We start from the raw sequence: 26,553 nt of genomic DNA, 5'->3' as shown, positions 1-26,553 counted from the left end.
GGAAACTGTGTGAGGGACAATCTGAAGTGTAGGAGCTCTGAGGGAACTGTTCTCGGGAGCATTGTGGTACCATGCTTGAAAGCATGGACCACTTCCTGCTTCGTTGTCCCTTTAACACAGAGGTGTACAACAGTGCGGGCGCCTCCATTGGCTGGCCCCGGCTGGCTGGTCTCTCTTATGCGGAATGGGCCTATGGAGAATTCGGAGACCTGGGTGGTCGGGACCGTTGCACCTTATTTCTAGTTAGCGCAGTGGTTAGGTATCACACGTGGAACGCACGGTGCTTAGTATCGACGCAACGGATAATCCTCCCAGTGGACGATGTGTTTAGGACCATACTCGGTGACCTGGTGAAGGTGCGCTCTCTGGAGTATGAGAGACTGGGTACACGAAGGGCCGCTGTCCTCTGGAGGGGCTTTTCTTTTAGTGTGCCCTAGTCTGGTTATCTCCTGTCCTGGTGGTGGGCTGCTGCTGACACCATAGATTTTTGTTTTGGTTTGATCAGTAGACAGTGATGTAGGGCTGCAGGCACCGAACTTGGGCTTTGTTAGTAGTGATTATTGTATTGTTTGTTATTGTATTGTTTGTTTCTGTATATATTGTATATAAGGATATGGATTTGGGTGGAGGTGTTAGGTTGGGTGGTGGGAAAAGGGAGGAGGTGGGTTCATCTTGTGGTGCTTTGGGACACTGATTATTTGGGTGAAAAACTGACACTGCCTGATCTGGCCTATGGACGTTGAACATGGACTGAGGCATGAGGCGCAGGACCAGCTCTCAGGTCAGTGCCGGGGTTGGGAATGGTGGGCTGGAGTGTGGGGTGTTTTGTTTAGTATTGTATATACACTGTGTTCCAAATTATTATGCAAATAATATTTTCTCAGGTTTTCCCAAATTACCTATATGAATTGCAGTCATTGTAATTTTCCAGTCAAATAACTATTAGAGTACAATTGAAAGGTTTTTGTACAAACTGCCTATGATAACAGGATATTTTTAAAAAAATAAAAAACTCAAACTGCACTTAAAATGCATGTTCCAAATTATTATGCACAGCAGAGTTTTCAACCTTTTCATTTTAATAAAGAACCAAAAAATGGTCATTTTTGAAATTATAAGCATTAGCAGGTTGTTAGAAACTGAAATCAAACAGTTTTCAACTCAAAACTTTATTCTAGGTGATGTTACATTTGCACATAGGACCCCTTGTTCGAAAGGAGCTTCTGAACTCTCTCGTTCATTGAATTTGTCAGGTTTTGGATGGTTTCTGCTTTAATTGTTTTGCATGAGGACAGAATACCCTCCCAGAGGTGTTGCTTAGATGTGAACTGCCTCCCGCCATCATAGACACTCCTTTTAATGATGCTCCAGAGGTTCTCAATGAGGTTGAGGTCAGGGGAGCATGGGGGCCACACCATAAGTTTGTCCCCTTTTATGCCCATAGCAGCCAGAGATGCAGATGTGTTATGTGCAGCAAAACCACATTCAAGAACTTTATTAACCCTTCAGGTGCTTCACAGGAATTTTTGGAATGTGGAAGAAAAAATTAACATTTAACTTTTTTCACAAAAATGTTACTTTAGACCCAATTTTTTTTTATTTTCACAGCGGTAACAGGAAAAAATGAACCCCAAAATTTTTTGTGCAATTTCTCTTGAGCGCGCTGATACCCCATATGTGAGGGAAAACCACTGTTTGGGCGCACGGCAGGGTTCGGAAGGGAAGGAGCGCCATTAGACTTTTTGAATGTAAAATTTGTCTGAATAATTATGTTGCGTTTAGAGAGCCCCTGATGTTCCTAAACAGTGGAAACCCCCCACAAGTGACACCATTTTGGAAACTAGACCCCTTAGGGAACTTATCTAGATGTGTGGTGAGCACCTTGAACCCCAAGGTGCTTCGCAGAAGTTTATAATATTGAGCTGTAAAAATAAAATTTTCACATTTTTCCCACAAAAACGTTTTTCATCCCTTAATTTTGCATTATCATAAGGGTAACAGGAGAAATTGCACCATGAAATGTGTTGTGCAATTTCTCCTGAGTACGCCGATACCCCATATGTGGGGGAAAACCACTGCTTTGGTGTACGGCAGGGTTCGGAAGAGAAAGAAGCGCTATGTTGGCTGGGATAGGTTGCAGACACCATGTCACATTTGAAGAGTCGCTGACATGCCAAAACAGCAGAAACCCCCACAAGTGACCCCATTTTGTAAACTACACCTCTCAAGGAATTCATCTAGGGAAGTAGTGAGTATTTTTTAATTTTTAAATTTATACCATTGGGCAGTGAAAAAAGCATAATTATATTTTTACCACAAAAAAATGTTTTACCCTCAGATTTTACATTTTCACACAGGGCAATGGGTAAAAATGGTGCCGAAATGTGTCACACAATTTCTTCTAAAAGTGGCAATACCCCATATGTGGCTGTATCGTACCACTTAGCCATACGGTGAGATTTGAGGGGGAAGGAGCGCTATTTGACAATTGGAGAACAAATTATTGTAGAATAGGCATTTGGATTTGGGAGCACAACATTTTCTGAATTTCTTTTGGGGGGCAAGGACCATTTTGCTTTTCCAGAGCCTTTCTGCTACCAGTAACTTGGAGTCCCTTATATTTTTAACAGATGACGGACCTGAGTGGGGACTAGCTTTTTTTGAGGACTGAGTTGAAGCTTTTATTGGGAACATTTTACGTAACATTTATCCGGCGCTCGAGGCTGAGCACTTACATCGGGGTTTCCATCTAAATTTCCAAGTGATGTAATTCAGATGAAACCCCTGCGGGATCCATTCACTGTAATGAGGCAGCAGAGTTACTCTGGACTCCGTCTGGCCTCTGTTTAGCGGTGTCCTTTTTTTCAGAAGTGCACAAAACTGTGGCCAACCGCACTTTTATGCACGCCTAAAACAAATGACACCGTGGGATCACAGGCCAGACGGCGTCCACAGTGGCCTATATCTGCCTCATTACAGGGAATCTTCCGTCATGGGTTCCGTCTGAATCACATATTTCAGAGATTTACACGGAAACTCTGGTGTAAGTGCTCAGCGCAGAGCGCAGGATAAATGTGGGCAGAGCCTTACTGCGATCTTTGGGAGACATAATAAACAAATCAGTAGCAGGTGAAGAATTGGTTTTAATTATTTTTTACGCCGTTCCTCGTGCGGTATAAGTGATGAGATTACTTTATTCTTCGGGTCGGTGCGATTACAGTGATACCAGATTTATGACTGACAGCTGTCACACACTAACAGACGCTTTTTTTTGCATCGCCATATTTTGAGAGCTATAATTTTTCCATATTTTGGCCGACAGATTCATGTGACGGCTTGTTTTTTGCGGGACGAGTTGACATTTTTATTGGTACCATTTTTGGGTACGTGACATTTTTTGATCGCTTTCTATTCCGTTTTTTGGGAGGTAAAATTAACAAAAACCAACAATTCAGGAATTGTTTTTTGAGTTTTTTTTTAATCTCGTTCTGCGTGTGGTAAAAGTGATCAGGCAGCGTTATTCTTCGGGTCAGTATGTTTACAGCGATACTACACTTACTGTATTTTTTTTTATGTTTTGGCGCTTTTACACAATAAAACAATTTTATAGAAAAAATATTTTTTTTGCATTGCTTTATTCTGAGCGCTATAACTTTTTTATTTTTCGGCTGATGGAGCTGTATGGCGGCTTTTTTTTGCGGAACAAGATGACGTTTTCAGCGGTACCATTTTTATTTCCATTTTGCTTTTTGATCGCATTTTTTTCCACTTTTTGTTTGGCGATATGATGAAGAAGCATTTTTTTTGCTCCGTTTTTTATTTATTTTTATTACGGTGTGCACAGAAGGAGTTAATTAGTGTAACAGGACGCGGCGATACCAAATATGTGTACTTTTTTTGTTTTTGCATAAATATACGGATTTATTGGTTTAATATTTTATTTATTTATTTTTATTTATTTTGTGATTTTTTTTAACAGTTTAAAAACATTTTTTTTACATTTTTACTTAGTCCCTGTATGGGACATTAATTTTTATTTTTCTGATCACTGATCTCATGTAATGTAATAGACATGTATTACATTGCATGAGATCTTTGCTGACTGTTTCACAGTCAGTGTGTCCTGCCAGGCTTCAGCTGCAGGCTGAGCCAGGCAGGACACCATATATGGCAGAGCTGGAGGCGGTCATGTGACCTCCAGCTGCCATAGCAACGTCAGGTCCTGGAAGGTATCAGGGGTCTTCGGAGAGGTAAGCAAGATGACCCCCTCTCCTCTGTCTGTCTTCTATATGCCGCGATCACTATAGATCGCGGCATATAGAAGACAGCAAAGGGTTAACATCATTGGGACCTGATCCAATCAGGTCCCGATGATGTCCCTTGTCAGAGCTAACGCTCTGCATCGGAACCGCAGCACTTGCAGGACCCTGGGGGTCCTGAGCGCTGCGAGACTACCCACCGTTTTTAAACGTCGGCGCTGCACAGAGCCCAGCAAGCGCCGACGTTTATCTACAGTGAGCCGTCGCGAAGCGGTTAATTAAAAATAATTTTAAAAAAAGTTTGTATATATTTGTCAGCTATTTTTTATTTTGTTTATGTTTATTTTATTTATTGTTTGTGGTTATTATTTTCTTTGGTAACCGGACTAGGAGTCTGTAGTGTAAGTAGTTATTATTCTGTATATACAGTTAGGTCCATATATATTTGGACAGAGGCAACATTTTTGTAATTTTGGTTCTAGACTTTACCACAATGAATTTTAAACAAAACAATTCAGATGCAGTTGAAGTTCAGACTTTCAGCTTTCATTTGAGGGTATCCACATTAAAATTGGATGAAGGGTTTAGGAGTTTCAGCTCCTTAACATGCACCACCCTGTTTTTAAAGGGACCAAAAGTAATTGGACAGATTAAATAATTGTAAATAAAATGTTCATTTCTAGTACTTGGTTGAAAACCCTTTGTTGGCAATGACTGCCGGAAGACTTGAACTCATGGACATCACCAAACGCTGGGTTTCCTCTTTTTTGATGCTCTGCCAGGCCTTCACCGCGGTGGTTTTCAGTTGCTGTTTGTTTGTGGGCCTTTCTGTCTGAAGTTTAGTCTTTAACAAGTGAAATGCTGCTCAATTGGGTTGAGATCAGGTGACTTACTTGGCCATTCAAGAATATTCCACTTCTTTGCTTTAATAAACTCCTGGGTTGCTTTGGCTTTATGTTTTGGGTCATTGTCCATCTGTAGTATGAAACGACGACCAATCAGTTTGGCTGCATTCGGCTGGATCTGAGCAGACAGTATGGCTCTGAAGACATCAGAATTCATCCGGCTGCTTCTGTCCTGTGTCACATCATCAATAAACACTAGTGACCCATTGCCACTGGCAGCCATGCATGCCCAAGCCATCACACTGCCTCCGCCGTGTTTTACAGATGATGTGGTATGCTTTGGATCATGAGCTGTACCACGCCTTCGCCATACTTTTCTCTTTCCATCATTCTGGTAGAGGTTGATCTTGGTTTCATCTGTCCAAAGAATGTTCTTCCAGAACTGTGCTGGCTTTTTCAGATGTTTTTTAGCAAAGTCCAGTCTAGGCTTTTTCTTCTTGATGCTTATGAGTGGCTTGCACCGTGCAGTGAACCCTCTGTAGTTACTTTCATGCAGTCTTCTCTTTATGGTAGATTTGGATATTGATACGCCCCCTCCTGGAGAGTGTTGTTCACTTGGTTGGCTGTTGTGAAGAGGTTTCTCTTCACCATGGAGATTATTCTGCGATCATCCACCACTGTTGTCTTCCGTGGACGCCCAGGTCTTTTTGCATTGATGAGTTCACCAGTGCTTTCTTTCTTTCGCAGGATGTACCAAACTGTAGATTTTGCCACTCCTAATATTGTAGCAATTTCTCGGATGGGTTTTTTCTGTTTTTGCAGCTTAAGGATGGCTTGTTTCACCTGCATGGAGAGCTCCTTTGACCGCATGTTTACTTCACAGCAAAACCTTCCAAATGCAAACACCGCACCTCAGATCAACTCCAGGCCTTTTATCTGCTTAATTGAGAATGACATATCGAAGGGATTGCCCACACCTGTCCATGAAATAGCCTTGGAGTCAATTGTCCAATTACTTTTGGTCCCTTTAAAAACAGGGTGGCACATGTTAAGGAGCTGAAACTCCTAAACCCTTCATCCAATTTTAATGTGGATACCCTCAAATGAAAGCTGAAAGTCTGAACTTCAACTGCATCTGAATTGTTTTGTTTAAAATTCATTGTGGTAATGTCTAGAACCAAAATTAGAAAAATGTTGTCTCTGTCCAAATATATATGGACCTAACTATATGTATAATATGTGTGTGAGGGGAGAGGGAGCGGCCGGACCAGTTCATTACACTGTTTATTTTGTGGTTATTAATTTTATGTTTTTCATTTTTATAATAAAAGATCTACAGGATGTAACTCAGGATCAGTAATGTAATGTATGTACATAGTGACTGCACCAGCAGAATAGTGAGTGCAGCTCTGGAGTATAATACAGGATGTAACTCAGGATCAGTAATGTAATGTATGTACATAGTGACTGCACCAGCAGAATAGTGAGTGCAGCTCTGGAGTATAATACAGGATGTAACTCAGGATCAGTAATGTAATGTGTGTACACAGTGACTTCACCAGCAGAATAGTGAGTGCAGCTCTGGAGTATAATACAGGATGTAACTCAGGATCAGTACAGGATCAGTAATGTAATGTATGTACACAGTGACTGCACCAGCAGAATAGTGAGTACAGCTCTGGAGTATAATACAGGATGTAACTCAGGATCAGTAATGTAATGTATGTACACAGTGACTGCACCAGCAGAATAGTGAGTGCAGCTCTGGAGTATAATACAGGATGTAACTCAGGATCAGTACAGGATCAGTAATGTAATGTATGTACACAGTGACTGCACCAGCAGAATAGTGAGTACAGCTCTGGAGTATAATACAGGATGTAACTCAGGTTCAGTAATGTAATGTATGTACACAGTGACTGCACCAGCAGAATAGTGAGTGCAGCTCTGGAGTATAATACAGGATGTAACTCAGGATCAGTAATGTAATGTATGTACACAGTGACTGCACCAGCAGAATAGTGAGTGCAGCTCTGGAGTATAATACAGGATGTAATTTAGGACCAGTAATGTAATGTATGTACACAGTGACTGCACCAGCAGAATAGTGAGTGCAGCTCTGGAGTATAATACAGGGTGTAACTCAGGATCAGTAATGTAATGTATGTACACAGTGACTGCACCAGCAGAATAGTGAGTGCAGCTCTGGAGTATAATACAGGATGTGACTCAGGATCAGTAATGTAATGTATGTACACAGTGACTCCACCAGCAGAATAGTGAGTGCAGCTCTGGAGTATAATACAGGATGTAACTCAGGATCAGTAATGTAATGTATGTACACAGTGACTGCACCATCAGAATAGTGAGTGCAGCTCTGGAGTATAATACAGGATATAACTCAGGATCAGTAATGTAATGTATGTACACAGTGACTGCACCAGCAGAATAGTGAGTGCAGCTCTGGAGTATAATACAGGATGTAACTCAGGATCAGTAATGTAATGTATGTACACAGTGACTGCACCAGAAGAATAGTGAGTGCAGCTCTGGAGTATAATACAGGATATAACTCAGGATCAGTAATGTAATGTATGTACACAGTGACTGCACCAGAAGAATAGTGAGTGCAGCTCTGGAGTATAATACAGGATATAACTCAGGATCAGTAATGTAATGTATGTACACAGTGACTGCACCAGAAGAATAGTGAGTGCAGCTCTGGAGTATAATACAGGATGTAACTCAGGATCAGTAATGTAATGTATGTACACAGTGACTGCACCAGCAGAATAGTGCGTGCAGCTCTGGAGTATAATACAGGATGTGACTCAGGATCAGTAATGTAATGTATGTACACAGTGACTGCACCATCAGAATAGTGAGTGCAGCTCTGGAGTATAATACAGGATGTAACTCAGGATCAGTAATGTAATGTATGTACACAGTGACTGCACCAGCAGAATAGTGCGTGCAGCTCTGGAGTATAATACAGGATGTAACTCAGGATCAGTAATGTAATGTATGTACACAGTGACTGCACCAGCAGAATAGTGAGTGCAGCTCTGGAGTATAATACAGGATGTGACTCAGGATCAGTAATGTAATGTATGTACACAGTGACTGCACCAGCAGAATAGTGAGTGCAGCTCTGGAGTATAATACAGGATGTGACTCAGGATCAGTAATGTAATGTATGTACACAGTGACTGCACCAGCAGAATAGTGAGTGCAGCTCTGGAGTATAATACAGGATGTGACTCAGGATCAGTAATGTAATGTATGTACACAGTGACTGCACCAGCAGAATAGTGAGTGCAGCTCTGGAGTATAATACAGGGTGTAACTCAGGATCAGTAATGTAATGTATGTACACAGTGACTGCACCAGCAGAATAGTGAGTGCAGCTCTGAGGTATAATACAGGATGTAACTCAGGATCAGTAATGTAATGTATGTACACAGTGACTGCACCAGCAGAATAGTGAGTGCAGCTCTGGAGTATAATACAGGATGTAACTCAGGATCAGTACAGGATCAGTAATGTAATGTATATACACAATGACTGCACCAGCAGAATAGTGAGTGCAGCTCTGGAGTATAATACAGGATGTAACTCAGGATCAGTACAGGATCAGTAATGTAATGTATGTACACAGTGACTGCACCAGCAGAATAGTGAGTACAGCTCTGGAGTATAATACAGGATGTAACTCAGGTTCAGTAATGTAATGTATGTACACAGTGACTGCACCAGCAGAATAGTGAGTGCAGCTCTGGAGTATAATACAGGATGTAACTCAGGATCAGTAATGTAATGTATGTACACAGTGACTGCACCAGCAGAATAGTGAGTGCAGCTCTGGAGTATAATACAGGATGTAATTTAGGACCAGTAATGTAATGTATGTACACAGTGACTGCACCAGCAGAATAGTGAGTGCAGCTCTGGAGTATAATACAGGGTGTAACTCAGGATCAGTAATGTAATGTATGTACACAGTGACTGCACCAGCAGAATAGTGAGTGCAGCTCTGGAGTATAATACAGGATGTGACTCAGGATCAGTAATGTAATGTATGTACACAGTGACTGCACCAGCAGAATAGTGAGTGCAGCTCTGGAGTATAATACAGGATGTGACTCAGGATCAGTAATGTAATGTATGTACACAGTGACTGCACCAGCAGAATAGTGAGTGCAGCTCTGTAGTATAATACAGGATGTGACTCAGGATCAGTAATGTAATGTATGTACACAGTGACTGCACCAGCAGAATAGTGAGTGCAGCTCTGGAGTATAATACAGGATGTGACTCAGGATCAGTAATGTAATGTATGTACACAGTGACTGCACCAGCAGAATAGTGAGTGCAGCTCTGGAGTATAATACAGGATGTGACTCAGGATCATACATTTATAGGGAAGTGTTATATTTTGTTCACTTTTTGTTTTCTCGTTTAAGTTGAGGTTTCAGCTATTGGAGAAGATACATTCGGGCGGATTCTACAATCTGAAGCGTTTGTTCTTGTCACATGACCCAGAAGGCAGAGGAAGAATAACCCGGTACTTTAATGCAGAGTTTTATGACTTGTTTCCCTGTGTTGTTATATGAGGGCAGAAGTCTAACCTCTACAAGTACAGGGTAATAATCCCTGCAGGATCTAACCCCATATTATTGAACCCCTAGATTCTGGGGGCTTCATTCTATCCGGTCCTGGGAAAGCTGGGTGCTGTGGCGTTATTGCAGCCTCATGACGCGCCCCCTGGGCTGTGGGGTACTCGGTGCCGGGCCGGTCGTTGCTAGGGGAGATGTCACAGTGGCAGTGACCCGGTCCATGACCCAGGGCGGTCAGTAAAAGGGGATATTTACAGGGGATTTATAGTTTTTATATACAGTTTGTGACGCCACCTGTGGTATGCGGCTATATGGAGCCGCCGCTGCGGAGCAGGTCCTCTGGAGCTGATGTTAGTGCAGCAGAGTTGGTTCAGCTCTCCACAGGCAGAGCTTAGCTCCAGGGCGGTGTTGATGTTATAGGTGATGCTGGGCAGTATGGCGCAGGTGATGGCGCAGATAATGATCACAGAGACAGTAAGGTGCAGTCCTCGGGGTTTACTCACGGTTTCTTAGACTTCCAGTTACCAGTACTAGAGTAGCTTCCCACGTCCTGTGCTTACTCAGGGAGGGGTTCAGCAAACCCTCAGGTCTCTCCGGAGTAGATAGCGGGACCCCCTTCTGTGTGTTCCTTCTGGCCGTCTCCCTGCACCTCACACCCAGTGTCTCAGGCCAGTGGCCGTGGACCTTGCCGGGCAACGTCTTCTCTGTCCCCTGGGTCCTCTATGGCCACCTTCTTGGTGAGACAGATGTGGCTTGTGGCTGCAGTACCTGAAATACTGCAGCCTCCGGTTTCCTAATTGAGGCTTAAAGAACTCCGCTAGTTTAGGGGCCGGTCCCCTCTGTGCTACCTGACCCCTTCACCTCCTGGCAGATTCGGGCGTACGAGTGGCCTCCAGCACTGCCCGTACCCCTGGGGTCCCTTCCACGTTTCTGGAGCCTTTCTCCTGCTCCTCTCCTCCTCAGTCTGTCCTGGGCCTCTCACTAGGCCCTCCTCCAGAGCAGAGCTCCTACAGAGCTCCTGCTCCTCTCACTGTCCTCCTCTGACTGACTGGCCCTCACTGCCAAGATGGCTTCTCTCTATATACTATCCCTAACAAGTGCTCCCCTGATTTACTTTCTCCACCCATACCCACTACATGGTTCCCCCTACTTTGGTTCCCCCCACTCCAGCCAAGGACAGGACTCAGCAGGAGAGCAATGCATCTTGCCCCTCCTGCTGGTCTGGAGAAGTATAGTGTTGGATGCGGGTGTTTGAGTCCCGGGTAGTACTCCCTCCTTACCTGAGCATGAGATACCACACCTCTGGGTGAGATGCAGTACCTCTGTGGCGACTGAACCCGCAGGGGCGCCACACTCACGTCTGTCCAGCTTTCCCTGAATGACACTTCCCTATAGATTTTTCATGCAGGAAAACTGTGACAACCTGTTTGCTGAAGTTGTAGCTATGTAGGTTGTCACCCAACTTTAGCAGATTTCTGATGGCTGCTCCTGATCGTCTCCTCACCCTCCTGTCGCTTCTGCACATTCTCAAATTCTTACGGACGCTGAAGGAACCAAGACAGTGAGGAGGATCAGCCCCATGACAGCCCACCGCACCACCGGGGGGCGGAATCCATCCTGGGTTTTGTATATTCAGTGACTGTAATAGCTCAGAAAATCCTATTAGATAAGGAGTGTTTTATGGAAGCGTTGGATGCAGTCTGTTGTTCTCTGTTATCAGTCCGCCTGGCCGTGGTCACTGATCACATTCTGTTTCCTTTTATAGGGACTCGTTACTGATCATCCTGACGACATTTCTGGGGCGCTTCATTAATAAGTCGGTGTTTCAGCAGCTCCTGTGCAGGTCGGTCCCCAGAATCCTCTATGTTGCCCAGCTGGGGGGTCTCTATTTACTGACAGGTGGGATTTTACTTACTTTGCACAGATTACACCTGGAACAGAAACCATTGATCATATTTGACGCCTTCTATGATCATTTCAAGCTGGAGGAAGATCAGTCTCCCCCAGAATGGCTGGACCCCATGAAGAGGAAGCAGAAGGCGACTCTAAAGACGGCACAGGAGGCTCATCTGCAGCTGAAGGACATGGCTACCAACAGGTCATAGGAGGCTGGCAGGGGCCATATTGTCAGGGATGGGCAAGCTGTAAACCGTATGCATTACACCCAATGTGTCTGACAACCAATGTATTCGATTATCAATGTGTCTGACAACCAATGTGTCTGACAACCAATGTATTCGATTATCAATGTGTCTGACAACCAATGTGTCTGACAACCAATGTATTCGATTATCAATGTGTCTGACAACCATTGTGTCGCCCAATAATTTACCCAATATTTCTGACAACCCAAGTGTTTTTTATATCACAATACTATCAGTCAAGTCTGATTATGATCCTGAAATAAACTGACCCTGCTCCTCGCTGGCGGCCTCCACTGTGGGGTGCGGCTGCTCCAGGCGGTGGTGGATGCAGAAGTAGACTCAGTGCCGGCAGTGTCCTCCCCACCCAGCATGCATCAATGTTAATGTCCTTCCTCCCTGCTGAGCAGCTGAACCACAAATGATAAAAATGGTCTTGATGGTAATAAAGGTTCCGTTGGGTTTGGCAGCCAATTCGGGTGCAAGGTCCCGTATTCTGATCCTCATAATACCCCTGTCCCTGACTGTCTTGTATTTATTCCCTGGTGGACATATATACCAATATCCACAATACCAGAGCCGATAACGTCCAGCTGATCAATTATTGTCCCCGTTCCTTCGGTGACGAGAACTTTTGGAATCGCATGTTTTTAAGTTAAAAAGTTTTTTAACACTTATTTCCTGGAAAGCAAATAATTCACAGATCTCATCCTGTTAATTTACCCTGTGGGTCCAGCTTGCAGATCTGTAGAAAAATATATTCTACTCTTACAGTATTTAAATAATATTTTCATTTTGGCTAATTAAATGATGGTGGCGCTGTTGTATTGTTGTCTATGGAAAGTCTGTGCCCCCAATAGTGGTCATAAGTGGTACTGCATGCTACAAATTATACAAAGTATCAATGGATTTGATTAAGATTTGTGCACATGATCACTGATTGCTGTTGTGGTCAATTGCAGATACTTTGAGCTGTTGAAATTGTTTCCAAACGATTGTCTGACCGCTTCTGAGCTCCGAAGTGTCCTGACCAAGATAGGTATAAAGATGTCAGAAGAGGAATACAAAAAGTTGTGGAGTAGGTTAGTAAATTGCTGCAGAGTGCAAGCTCTGAGGCCCAGGATCTACACATTTCTTATTATCATCGTTGTTTCTTTGTGGTTATTTTACAGATATAGTAAAGATGAAACTGCTGCTCTGAGGTTCGATGATTTACAATGTCATCTAGGTACGAAACGATCTGAGGAGAAGCGCAGCGTCCTACTGTGTGCTCTGCAGAAGGTGTCAGACAGCCACGAACCCCAGCACATGAGTAGGTGGATTGTATCATATCCCAGCTGTGTACATGTTATACTTTGCTCTTTGCTATACTTGTCCTCTTTTCCAGTCATAGACTAAGTGACATCATGTCCTCTTCTCCAGTCACAGCCAAAGTGACATCATGTTCTCTTCTCCAGTCACAGCCAAAGTGACATCATGTTCTCTTCTCCAGTCATAGCCAAAGTGACATCATGTCCTCTTCTCCAGTCATAGCCAAATTGACATCATGTCCTCCTCTCCAATCATAGCCAAAGTGACATCATGTCCTCCTCTCCAGGCATAGCCAAACTGACATCATGTCCTCTTCTCCAGTCACAGCCAAAGTGACATCATGTTCTCTTCTCCAGTCATAGCCAAAGTGACATCATGTCCTCTTCTCCAGTCACAGCCAAAGTGACATCATGTCCTCCTCTCCAATCATAGCCAAAGTGACATCATGTCCTCCTCTCCAATCATAGCCAAAGTGACATCATGTCCTCCTCTCCAGGCATAGCCAAACTGACATCATGTCCTCTTCTCCAGTCATAGCCAAAGTGACATCATGTCCTTCTCTCCAATCATAGCCAAAGTGACATCATGTCCTCCTCTCCAGGCATAGCCAAAGTGACATCATGTCCTTCTCTCCAATCATAGCCAAAGTGACATCATGTCCTCCTCTCCAGGCATAGCCAAAGTTACATCATGTCCTCTTCTCCAGTCATAGCCAGTGACATCATGTCCTCTTCTCCTATCATAGCCAAAGTGACATCATGTCCTCCTCTCCAATCATAGCCAAAGTGACATCATGTCCTCTTCTCCCATCATAGCCAAAGTGACATCATGTCCTCTTCTCCCATCATAGCCAAAGTGACATCATGTCCTCTTCTCCAGTCATAGGCAAAGTTACATCATGTCCTCTTCTCCAGTCATATCCAAAGTGACATAATGTCCTCCTCTCCAGGCATAGCCAAAGTGACATCATGTCCTCTTCTCCAGTCATATCCAAAGTGACATAATGTCTTCCTCTTCAATCATAGCCAAAGTGAGATCATGTCATCTTCTCCAGTCATAGCCAGTGACATCATGTCCTCTTCTCCAATCATAGCCAAAGTGACATCATGTCCTCCTCTCCAGGCATAGCCAAAGTGACATCATGTCCTCTTCTCCAGTCATATCCAAAGTGACATAATGTCTTCCTCTCCAATCATAGCCAAAGTGACATCATGTCATCTTCTCCAGTCATAGCCAGTGACATCATGTCCTCTTCTCCGATCATAGCCAAAGTGACATCATGTCCTCTTCTCCCATCATAGCCAAAGTGACATCATGTCCTCTTCTCCAGTCATAGGCAAAGTTACATCATGTCCTCTTCTCCAGTCATATCCAAAGTGACATAATGTCCTCCTCTCCAGGAATAGCCAAAGTGACATCATGTCCTCTTCTCCAGTCACAGCCAAAGTGACATCATGTCCTCCTCTCCAGGCATAGCCAAAGTGACATCATGTCCTCCTCTCCAGGCATAGCAAAATGACATCATGTCCTCTTCTCCAATCATAGCAAAGTGATGTCATGTCATCTTCTCCAATCATAATCACAGTGACGTCATGCCCTCTCCAATCATAGCAAAGTGATGTCATGTCCTCTTCTCCAATCATAGCAAAGTGATGTCATGTCCTCTTCTCCAATCCTAGTGTAAAGGCCCCGACTACTAACGGCGGGAGTAAGATTCCGTTTTGATACAGTGATGCCACTGACAGGACAGATGAGCTTCAAGAGAAAAACGGTGGTAACAAAATAACAAGATTTATTGTAACAAAACTCGCCCCTGTTTGTATGGGGAAGAAAAGTGAATAAAATAAACAGTAACATTTTTAACCCAACAACTCGTACAAAAGAATTGTGTTTTATTTTTCTTCCCAGGAGAACATCCACATATCCCTGGTCCCAATAAGGGGATGTCTTCCCTTGGGCCAATAATGCCACCCCTCTCCCCTAAATGTGTCCAGACTTAAACAGGGCTAGTTCCTAAGGGGAAGCCGTAATATGTGTCTTGTCTCCTGGTTCACAATCTTAATACTATTCCCAATCAATAAACTTTCTGGGATCCCAATATGACCAAACTCCGCTGTACACCTAGGCGGATTACAGCCCAAGTTCACCTAACAAGAATAGCATATAAAATAAACAACCATATTCAATTCCCATTTACAAGAACACAGATGATAGCAAATTCATTTGATTAACATGCTCTGCAGGAAATTCAATCCAGACAGGTGGGTGCCTCGGGGGCTTCACCACGGACTGTGGCCTTTCTGAACTTTGCCCCGTGCTATCAACAGTCGTTGACAAGTTGAACACAGTTCGTGTCTCACCAACACTGTCCCTCAGGGATAATCGTATACACACTGCCATCCGAGGAGACTTTATTCACAATATACAGAATATTTTCCCACCGGTCAGCCAGTTTCCCTTTTGGCCGAGTAACTCGTACCAGAACTCGGTCCCCTTACTGAAATGTCTCCTCGGACACCATCCCCCGGTCGTGATGGAGATGACTTTGTAATCGCTCCTTTGTCAGCTTATGTACCGCCTCCAGTTTACACTTATGGTCCCGCATCCACTCGTGTGGAGTCGATACTCGAACTCTTCCGGCGCTGAAAGGTTCAGTTCCGCGACTTCCCTTCCAGGTCTACCAAACATCATCATATGTGGAGAGAATCCAGTTGTACCGTGCACATGATTATTGTACGCCCACATTAACTCTGGTATCAATTCAGGCCAACAACTCTTTTGGTCTTTTTCTAGGGTTCTCAACATCTGCAACAGAGTTCTATTGAACCTTTCGCAAGCTCCATTGCCTTGTGGATGATAAGGGGTAGACCGGGACTGCCGCACACCATACAACTGGAGTAACTCCGTTATAAGTTTATGACACACCCCTGGGCCTGTGTCGCGCAGCGTTGCGCACGCGGGAGCTTACCCGGAGCCGGATCTGTTGAGGGTTGTAGTCTCGTGGCGGTAACCCGGTCCGTGCCCAGGGTGTCAAACTAAGTGTGTGGCAGTCTTGGTAGATGTTGTTTCTGTGTCGACTACGCCACCCATTGATTTGCGGTCACAAGGCCGCCGCTGCAGAACAGTCCGCTGAGGCCGGTGGAAGGATGGTGCAGCTGGGATGGTATAACCCCCAACGGGAGGGGTATGGCCTCAGGGCAGCAGGTGTAGATGATGGGGGTAGTGATAGTGCAGAAAGGAGAGTCAGAGACGTGAGATGCAGTTTCAGGGTTTTTACTCACAGGTGTTCCTTCAGTCACTCTGGCCTTGAGTGACCACCCGAGCCGTGCTGCATCCACCAGGTGCTGGACTCGGCCAACCCCCAGGCAGTTCCGGAGCGTGGTCCTGAGCTTCCCTCTCTCTCTCTTTCTCCTGGCCGTCCCCACCAGGGATCCACCTTTGTCCGGTTCCCTTGGGCCTTCTATGGTAAAACCTTCTCTGGCTTTCCTGACCCTACTCTTGGTGTACCTTCCTGGTGGATGTGGTGAGGGTCGTGGCAAAGCTTGCCCACGACCTCCGGTTCCTGGTTAAGGGTTACTTTTGCCTCCGCCAGCTTGGGATCCGGTGCCCTCTTCTGCCAACCCTTCACCCTTTTTAGCTCACTCGTGGGATCTTAGGGTTCCCTCTTTTCTGCGTCTCTGGGCCTTTCTTCTTCCTCTCTGCTTCAGGCCTGGCCCTGGAGCTGGGCCCAGCCGGAGCCACAGCTCCCTGTCAGCCCTCCTGGCTGAACTCCTCCTCAGCACTCTCCTGACAGACTCACAGACTGACCCTATCTCTAGATGGTGCCCACCATATATACTCCCTCTATGTGTGAGCCCAGGTGACCAGCACCCAATGGGCTCCTATCTCTATGCCCAGAGCCCCTCCCCTATCTGCCCCTACACTACTGGGATGTTCCACCCCCCCTCCCACTCCAGCCAGGGACAGACGCTGTCGTACCTGCACATCTACTTGGTGGGAGTACCGTAGTTCTGTCCCCCGGAAATGGGATGTATGTAGTGCATGCAGCCTACTGAGCTCAGTCCCACACTCCATCCTTACCCGGGAGTGTAATACCACACCTCTGGTTTGAGGTGCAATACCCCTGTAGCAGCCGAGTCCTCAGGGTGCTACATTCCCCCCCGGTAAACCACAGCACGTCCTCGGGCTGTAAAAGAATAAAACATACCAAAACATACAAACTTTTTAAAACATACACCAACATATAAAACATTATAAACATTATCAGATTCTAGCAATATAAACTTTTTCATATAAAACTCTTTTATATAAAATGTTCTTGAGCTTCTGGCCACTGTGCACTTGTGACCAGGTAAAGTGCCACAGTCACTGGGAGGAAAACAGTAATCCTCCTATAAAACCGGTAGGGGGCGCCTTAGGAAGCGCAACTATTTACAAGGGTATGGCCGTTCCCAGTCCTCAGCCAGTGGGAATAAAGGGATGGCTGCTCACAGTCCTCAGCCTGGTTAGGGATAGGGACACACGGGTAACAGTTTGCTGGTCCCTTCGGGGACTATACTTTACTGGTAACAGTTCTTGTACCCTTACGGGTAACTATTTACAGCTTCACTGTACCGTACTTTAATAACGGCATCCTCCTGCTCCTTCTTGAGGGTAATCTTCAGACCCGTCCGGGTCCTCTTGACCTTCCTCAAACCGCAGTTCCTCCTCAGTCAATCTGTGCACATGGAGAGCATATGGACCTTTGGCACATTGATGCCGGGTGAAGGTGACCTCATCACCCAGGTAAAGATCACGTTCTCTGTGTCCCTCCGGCAGATGGCTCTCGACGTCCCTGCGGGTGACAAAGACGTCGCCGGGGGTTCTGTGGTCCCGGATAAAACCCCAACCGTGCTGCAGTTGAAACTTGATTACGGTCCCGGTGGCGCGGGGACCATGGGCTGCACGGGGGTTTCGTCTGGTCCGGCTTTTCTGTTCCGCACTCTGTACTTGCAGCCGCTCCTCGCGGACCCGCCTCTCTCGCCGTTCCCGGTCGAAGACCTCCAGCTGTTGCCGGCAGCACTCTGCTCGCTGGGCTGCGGCCGCCCGAGTCTCATGGGTGAACCCAATGAGGTTTTCTCCGGTGGGGTCCCATTCGAACTGCGCCTCCTCCAACGGGAGTGGGGTGATCTTGGCGGGCGCCGGAGCCAGAATCAGGGGCTCACACAGAGGCCTTTCCTTCCGGAGTCGGGGATGGAGGTACTCCGGTGGCCACTCAAAGGGCTGCCCATCCGGGCAAGTGTGCTGGGCGAACAGGTCTTCACCCAAGGGTAGCACGGTGGAGGTTGAGGGCGCGATGGTGGTAGCGGCGCCCGGATTCACCAGGCCTTGCGACCAGGCCGGTGGCACTCTAAAGGTAAAGGGCACTGTGGAGACGGCGGCGCCCGGGGGCACTCGACCTTGCGACCAGGCCAGTGACTTGGTGGAGATAGAGGGCTCTGTTGGAACTGCGGCGCCCGGGGGTACTCGGCCCTGCGACCAGGCCGGTGGCGTCTCCTGCTTGGCCGCGCTCGGGGTTGAGGCGCGTGACGTCACAGGGGGCGTGGCCGCGGCTCCTGCTTGAGGCCTAGTCTGGAGCGGTGGCGGTGCAGCGACAGGCACGGTAGGGGGAATTTCGGGCTCTGCGACGGGGAGCTGGGGCAGGCTCACGGTTTCTAGGCTTGGGGTAGTGTCGTCCCCTTTACCTGCCTCCGTCTCTTCAGCTCCTTCCACGGCGTCGTCTCCGGCCTTCATTCCTCCTGTACCATCCTCAGAGGCGGTCAGACTCCTCGTCTCGGGTGGCGTGCTCCGCTGGCGGGTTCCAGCCTGCTGGGCCATCTCCCTACTCCACTCAGTCAGCGTTTCTCGCTGCACCTGGGCCATCCTCCGTGCGAGGCCCTCCAGCGCGGTCTGTGCACGCTCCCGGTCTCGGGGGAGCTGTGCCAAGATCTCCACCAGGTCTTGTGGGGTGGTGGCTTGCAACAGGCTCCTGACCAAAGGGTCGGTGCTGCCTGACTCTCCCTCCATCTCCGGGTGCGACCTCCCCAGACTCCTCCAGGCTGCACCCATCCTCACTCTTTTGTTCTTGATCCGCCCACCCTGAGGGCGGTCCTGGGGCAACTTGGTGATTGTCAGTTCCAGGGGCAGTCCCCCCACGCTGATGGACATGTCTATCATTGCAGTCTCTGCTGGTGGGGGCGGTCCTTGCTTTTGGCGCTCTTCTGGGACCAGGCCCACGATGGGAGGTCGTCTCTTACCACCCTCTGGCACGCCCATAATGGCGTCCGCTCTGCCAGGGCGGGAAATCTTCTCAGATGGCGGGAACCGTCTCCCAATGGCGGGAAACTCCGTGGACGGCGGGAAAAGACTGCAGATGGCGGGCAAACGGCGGGAAACGATCCGAGATGGCGTCCGATGGCGGGGACCCTCTGGAATTTGCGGGAGACTCCTTTTTTCGGTAAATGTGAACTTCTCTTCAGGCACGCAGTACCCGTCGGTTGCGGGCACGTAATCCTGCCGACTACGCCAAAGTTGACGCGCCCCTGGGCCTGCTGTGTCGTGCGGCATCGCGCGCACGGGGGCTTACCCGGAGCCGGATCAGATGGTAGTAGTCTCGTGGCGGTAACCCGGTCCGTGCCCAGGGTGTCAAACTAAGTGTGTGGCAGTCTTGGTAGATGTTGTTTCTGTGTCGACTACGCCACCCGTTGATTTGCGGTCACAAGGCCGCCGCTGCAGAACAGTCCGCTGAGGCCGGTGGAAGGATGGTGCAGCTGGGATGGTATAACCCCCAACGGGAGGGGTATGGCCTCAGGGCAGCAGGTGTAGATGATGGGGGTAGTGATAGTGCAGAAAGGAGAGTCAGAGATGTGAGATGCAGTTTCAGGGTTTTTACTCACAGGTGTTCCTTCAGTCACTCTGGCCTTGAGTGACCACCCGAGCCGTGCTGCATCCACCAGGTGCTGGACTCGGCCAACCCCCAGGCAGTTCCGGAGCGTGGTCCTGAGCTTCCCTCTCTCTCTCTTTCTCCTGGCCGTCCCCACCAGGGATCCACCTTTGTCCGGTTCCCTTGGGCCTTCTATGGTAAAACCTTCTCTGGCTTTCCTGACCCTACTCTTGGTGTACCTTCCTGGTGGAAGTGGTGAGGGTCGTGGCAAAGCTTGCCCACGACCTCCGGTTCCTGGTTAAGGGTTACTTTTGCCTCCGCCAGCTTGGGATCCGGTGCCCTCTTCTGCCAACCCTTCACCCTTTTTAGCTCACTCGTGGGATCTTAGGGTTCCCTCTTTTCTGCGTCTCTGGGCCTTTCTTCTTCCTCTCTGCTTCAGGCCTGGCCCTGGAGCTGGGCCCAGCCGGAGCCACAGCTCCCTGTCAGCCCTCCTGGCTGAACTCCTCCTCAGCACTCTCCTGACAGACTCACAGACTGACCCTATCTCTAGATGGTGCCCACCATATATACTCCCTCTATGTGTGAGCCCAGGTGACCAGCACCCAATGGGCTCCTATCTCTATGCCCAGAGCCCCTCCCCTATCTGCCCCTACACTACTGGGATGTTCCACCCCCCCTCCCACTCCAGCCAGGGACAGACGCTGTCGTACCTGCACATCTACTTGGTGGGAGTACCGTAGTTCTGTCCCCCGGAAATGGGATGTATGTAGTGCATGCAGCCTACTGAGCTCAGTCCCACACTCCATCCTTACCCGGGAGTGGAATACCACACCTCTGGTTTGAGGTGCAATACCCCTGTAGCAGCCGAGTCCTCAGGGTGCTACATTTACGTTAGAAACAGGCTCCCTGATCAGAGTGTACTCTCTTCGGGCAACCATACACTTGAATGATGGGACAGAGCTGAGACGTTACGCGCGTGGTCTGGGAGCTCCTGGTGGTTGAGGAAAAAAAAGGAAGATCTGGAGTAGGCGAACCTGGTTCCCCCTTGGAGTGCAGCGGTTTTGTGCTCCTGTGATTGGTGACGTCTGGGACAATAATCCTCTATTTCTGTTCGGTTAAGAGCACAGGGAAGTTAACATTGAAAAGAGCCGGCCATCTTGTGAAGTGTGACACGGCACCCGCGGAGGGTAAAGCACCCTATGTTTTAAACAAGGATGAGGTACCTCATGTTCTTCTTCTTATTTTAAATTCTCCCTGACCGGTCCAACGAGTTAGTTAGGTGTTTGAGACCAATCTAAATGACTAGTCTCTATGGGACGGTGTTGGTGAGACATGAACTGTGTTCATCTTGTCAACGACTGTTGATAGCACGGTGCGAAGTTCAGAAAGGCCACAGTCCGTGGTGAAGCCCCCGAGGCACCCACCTGTCTGGATTGAATTTCCCGCAGAGCATGCGAATCAAATAAATTTGCTATCATCTGTGTTCTTGTAAATGGGAATTGAATATGGTTGTTTATTTTATATGTTATTCTTGTTAGGTGAACTTGGGCTGTAATCCGCCTAGCTGTACAGCTGAGTTTGGTCATATTGGGATCCCAGAAAGTTTATTGATTGGGAATAGTATTAAGATTGTGAACCAGGATAAAAGACACATATTACGACTTCCCCTTAGGAACTAGCCCTGTTTAAGTCTGGACTAGTGTTGAGCATTCCGATACTGAAATATCGGGTATCGGCCGATATTCGCGGTATCGGAATTCCGATACTTTTACAATATCGAATACCGGAATCGGAAGTTCCCATAATGCCTGCGCTCTGCAGTGTCTCTGAAGGATGACAAGCTGGATGGCAGCGCTCAGCTGCGATCCAGCCTGTCATCAGAATGCCATCCCAGCTTGAAAGAATTCTCCTGATTGTTTAAAAGCCGGCGGGCGGTAAAAAGCCGCCGGCTTTTAAACAATCACACAGCCCCATACTGCTTCCCCGCAGCCTCCCACGCCGATCCTCCGCTCCCCCCATCCTGATCGTAAGTTAGGACCGGGCGGGGAGCACAGCACCAAGGAGCGGGGAGCGAAGGACCCGGGCGGGGAAGCCGGCAGTGAAAAGACTTCACCGCCGGCTTTCCCGTTCTGTGCTGCGCTCTACCGCCGGTTATTTCAAATGAACAGCTGAGGTATCAGGTGATGCCGATCAGCTGTTCATTTGAAGTAGCCGCGGTGCCCTGAGAGGGTTCATGTGAGTTCATGCTTGACTGCATGAACTGACATGAACTTTCCCACGGCCGCACAGGTCAGCCACACCTCCCAGACCATCAGCCCGGTCATGATTAGTGTGTGCGTGGTGTCTGTGCGATGTCTGTGGATGTGTGCGTGCAGGCAGACATAGGCCGATGTGACACTACTACTCCCATCGGCCTATGTCTGTCCCCCATCCACTCGTGCCAGCAGGATCAGCTCGATGGGAGCAGTAGTTCCCATCAGCCTGATCCTGCTATTTAAACTGCCCTACTGTGTCCCCAATACATTTTAAATACATGTCATTGGTGGCCAGTGGTTACCTAAAATAAATTAGTTCATACATTACCTGTCCCCGCCGATCGCCACCTAAAATAAAGTAAAAAATAAAAAACTACACCTATACTCACCTAGACACCTAATTCCCCGAAGCCATCGATCTCCTGTAATAAAATATAAAATAATAAACCACAACCTTATCCTTACCCCTCCGTAGTAGTCCACGAGTGTCCCACGAAGATCTCCAGTTTAGAGCAGCCACATAAAATGTGACCGCTCTGAACCGCTGCCGCCGCTAGAATGACGGGGCCGTAAAGCAGCCCCGTCACTGCATAAGCGGGTTCGCCGGAGTTCAGGCAGCGCTGCTCCTGTTAGCTCCTTTACGGCCCTGCTGTACCGTGAGAAATTCCCACGGTACAGCAGTGCCGTAAAGGAGGTCTCCGGAGCTGCGCTGACTGAATGCACTCCGGTGACCTCAGTCAGTGGCTCCCGCTGCCGGGAGCGGACGTGTTCCCGGCAGCGTGAGCTTACAGCAGCCATGCACAGCTGTCACCATCTCCAGATGTGACAGCTGTGCATGGTAGATCAGCGCAGGATCGTGGACAGGTAACTATTTTTTTTAGTAAACTAAGAATTAAATAAAATGGTGTGTTTTATTTCAAATAAATTATTTTTTTCTGGGTGTAGTGTGTGTTTTTTATTTTTAACACTTTGTAGGTTAGTAATGGGGGTGTCTTATAGACGCCCATCATTACTAACCTGGGCTTCATGGCAGCTGGCGCTGACATGAACCCCACCACTATTACCCCACTGCCACCGCACCAGGGCAGTGGGAAGAGCGAAGCTGAGTGCCAGAATTGGCGCATCCTATGGACGCGCCATTTCTGGGGCGGCTGACGGCTGGTGTTTCTAGCCTGGGAGGGGGCCAATATTCATGGCACCCTTCCTGGGCTATTAATATCAGCCCCCAGCTGTCTGCCTAGCCTTTGCTAGCTATTAAAATAGGGGGGACCCCACGTCATTTCTTTGGGGGGGTCCCCCATTTTAATAGCTAGTAAAGGCTAGGTATTCAGCTGGGGGCTGATATTAGTAGCCTGGGAAGCTTCGTGGGTATTACCCCCTTCCCAGGCTTCAAACATCTGCCCCAGCCGTCTGCTTAACCTCCGCTAGAGACTAAAATTATGGGGGATCCTACGCCAATTTTTTTTTTAATAAATCCTTTATTTTAACACTAAATGACACTTGAGGAGTTAATAAAGATGCAGTCCCTAAATTATTATTTATTTTTTAATAAATTTTTCCCAAAAATTTTGACGTGGGCTTTGCCATATTTTTCTATGCCAGCCAGGTACAGCATCCAGGAACGGGCTGCCCCCAACTCCCAGCTGCCTAATTGTACCTGGCCGGACAGAATAATATAGGGAAGCCCTTTTTTTATTATTATTTCATGAATTTCATGAAATAAGTAAAAAAAAAAAAAATACGTGGGGCTTCGCCCTATTTTTGTGTCCAGCCAGGTACAACTAAGCAGCTGGGGGCTGGAATCCACAGCACAGGGAGGCCCAAGCTTTGTGGGCCCCCCATGCTGCGAACTGCAGTCCGTAGCCACCCCAGAAAATGGCGCGTTCACAGAAGCGCCATCTTCTGGCGCTGTATCCAACTCATCCAGGGCCCTGGTGCGGTGGCTCACTGGGTAATAAAGGGGTTAGGGCCAGCTTTGTATTATCCGCTGGCCCTAAGCCCGAAATTCATGGGGTCACGCCAATATTAGACATGACCACCATGAATTTCTAGTAAAGTATTTAAAAAAAACACAACACCCAGAATAAAGTCCTTTAATTGAAATAAACACACAATTCTTTATTGTTCTAAATTAAACCATACTTACCATCACGCCCATTCCAGCTGAAGCCAACGATCTCCTGCAATAAAAGTAAAATAATAAAGCAACATCATCCTTACCTTCCCATGGTTCCCAGGACAGCTTCAGCTCTGCTACATCAAGATGACAGGCTGGACCGCAGCAGAACGCTGCCATCCAGCCTGTCATCCCGCGGACACTGAGAAGCGCAGGCATGCTTGCGCTCCTCAGTGTCTGGCTGTGACGGCATCCAGATGAGCCGACAATGAACTCAGCTCACCTCATGCACGTCACTGACAGCGTGGGAGAATTCTCCTGCGCATGCGGTGAGCGTGAGAGACTCGGCTCATCTGGATGCCGTCACAGCCTGACAATGAGGAGCGCAAGCATGCCTGCGCTTCTCAGTGTCCACAGGATGACAGGCTGGATGGCAGCTTTCTGCTGCGATCCAGCCTGTCATCTCGATGTAGCAGAGCTGGAGCTGTCCTGGGAACCATGGAAAGGTAAGGATGATGTTGGTTTTTTATTATTTTTCTTTTATTGCAGGAGATCGTTGGCTTCAGCTGGAATGGGCGTGATGGTAAGTATGGTTTAATTTAGAACAATAAAGAATTGTGTGTTTATTTCAATTAAAGGACTTTATTCTGGGTGTTGTGTTTTTTTTAAACACTTTACTAGAAATTCATGGCGGTCATGTCTAATATTGGCGTGACCCCATGAATTTCAGGCTTAGGGCCAGCGATAATACCAAGCTGGCCCTAACCCCTTTATTACCCAGTGAGCCACCGCACCAGGGCCCTGGATGAGTTGGGTACAGCGCCAGAAGATGGCGCTTCTATGAACGCGCCATTTTCCGGGGTGGCTGCGGACTGCAATTTGCAGCGGGGGGGGGCCCAGAAAGCTTGGGCCTCCCTGCGCTGCAGATTCCAGCCCCCAGCTGCCTAGTTGTACCTGGCTGGACACAAAAATAGGGCGAAGCCCCACATATTTTTATTTTTTTAATTATTTCATGAAAATCATGAAATAATTAAAAAAAAATTGACGTGGGGCTTCGCACTATATTTGTGTCCAGCCAGGTACAGCAGGCAGGAACGGGCTGCCCCCAACCACCAGCTGCCTATTAGTACCTGGCCAGACACAACAATATAGGGAAGCCCTTTTTTTCTTAATTATTTCATGAATTTCATGAAATAATTAAAAAAAAATTGACGTGGGGCTTCGCCCTATTTTTTTTCCAGCCAGGTACAACTAGGCAGCTGGGGGCTGGAATCCGCAGCGCAGGGAGGCCCAAGCTTTCTGGGCCCCACCCGCTGCAAATTGCAGTCCGCAGCCACCCCGGAAAATGGCACGTTCATAGAAGCGCCATCTTCTGGCGCTGTACCCAACTCTTCCAGGGCCCTGGTGCGGTGGCTCACTGGGTAATAAAGAGGTTAGGGCCAGCTGGTCCTAAGCCCAAAATTCATGGGGTCACGCCAATATTAGACATGACCACCATGAATTTCTAGTAAAGTATTTAAAAAAAACACAACACCCAGAATAAAGTCCTTTAATTGAAATAAAGACACAATTCTTTATTGTTCTAAATTAAGCCATACTTACCATCACGCCCATTCCAGCTGAAGCCAACGATCTCCTGCAATAAAAGAAAAATAATAAAAAACCAACATCATCTTTACCTTTCCATGGTTCCCAGGACAGTTTCAGCTCTGCTACATCGAGATGACTGGCTGGACCGCAGCAGAAAGCTGCCATCCAGCCTGTCATCCCGCAGACACTGAGAAGCGCAGGCATGCTTGAGCTCCTCAATGTCAGGCTGTGACGGCATCCAGATGAGCCGAGTCTCTCACGCTCACCGCATGCGCAGGAGAATTCTCCCACGCTGTCAGTGACGTGCATGAGGTGAGCTGAGTTCACTGGACAGAGCTGAAGCCGTCCTGGGAACCATGGAAAGGTAAGGATGAGGTTGCTTTATTATTTTTCTTTTATTGCAGGAGATCGTTGGCTTGAGCTGGAATGGGCGTGACGGTAAGTATGGCTTAATTTAGAACAATAAAGAATTGTGTGTTTATTTCAATTAAAGGACTTTATTCCGGGTGTTTGTGTTTT

General features: G+C 47.5%; 1 protein-coding gene across 2 annotated transcripts in view; it reads left to right on the top strand.

Moving 5' to 3' along the window:
• Positions 1-26,553, top strand: part of LOC141271171 (EF-hand calcium-binding domain-containing protein 6-like) — a 122,065-nt gene that overhangs the window by 18,419 nt on the left and 77,093 nt on the right. For both annotated transcript variants that reach the window (XM_073681276.1, XM_073681275.1), the window contains exons 3-7: positions 9,568-9,668; positions 11,486-11,563; positions 11,645-11,818; positions 12,824-12,943; positions 13,034-13,173. In XM_073681276.1, the coding sequence (XP_073537377.1) occupies positions 9,568-9,668; positions 11,486-11,563; positions 11,645-11,818; positions 12,824-12,943; positions 13,034-13,173 (613 nt within the window). The remainder of the gene's footprint in view (positions 1-9,567; positions 9,669-11,485; positions 11,564-11,644; positions 11,819-12,823; positions 12,944-13,033; positions 13,174-26,553) is intronic.

This window comes from Phyllobates terribilis, unplaced genomic scaffold (genome assembly GCF_046119375.1).
Source record: "Phyllobates terribilis strain yellow unplaced genomic scaffold, ASM4611937v1 Scaffold_5__5_contigs__length_657084704, whole genome shotgun sequence".
Lineage (NCBI taxonomy): Eukaryota > Metazoa > Chordata > Amphibia > Anura > Dendrobatidae > Phyllobates > Phyllobates terribilis.
Note: the sequence above shows the minus strand (reverse complement) of the source record. Positions and strands in the feature narration are given on the sequence as shown.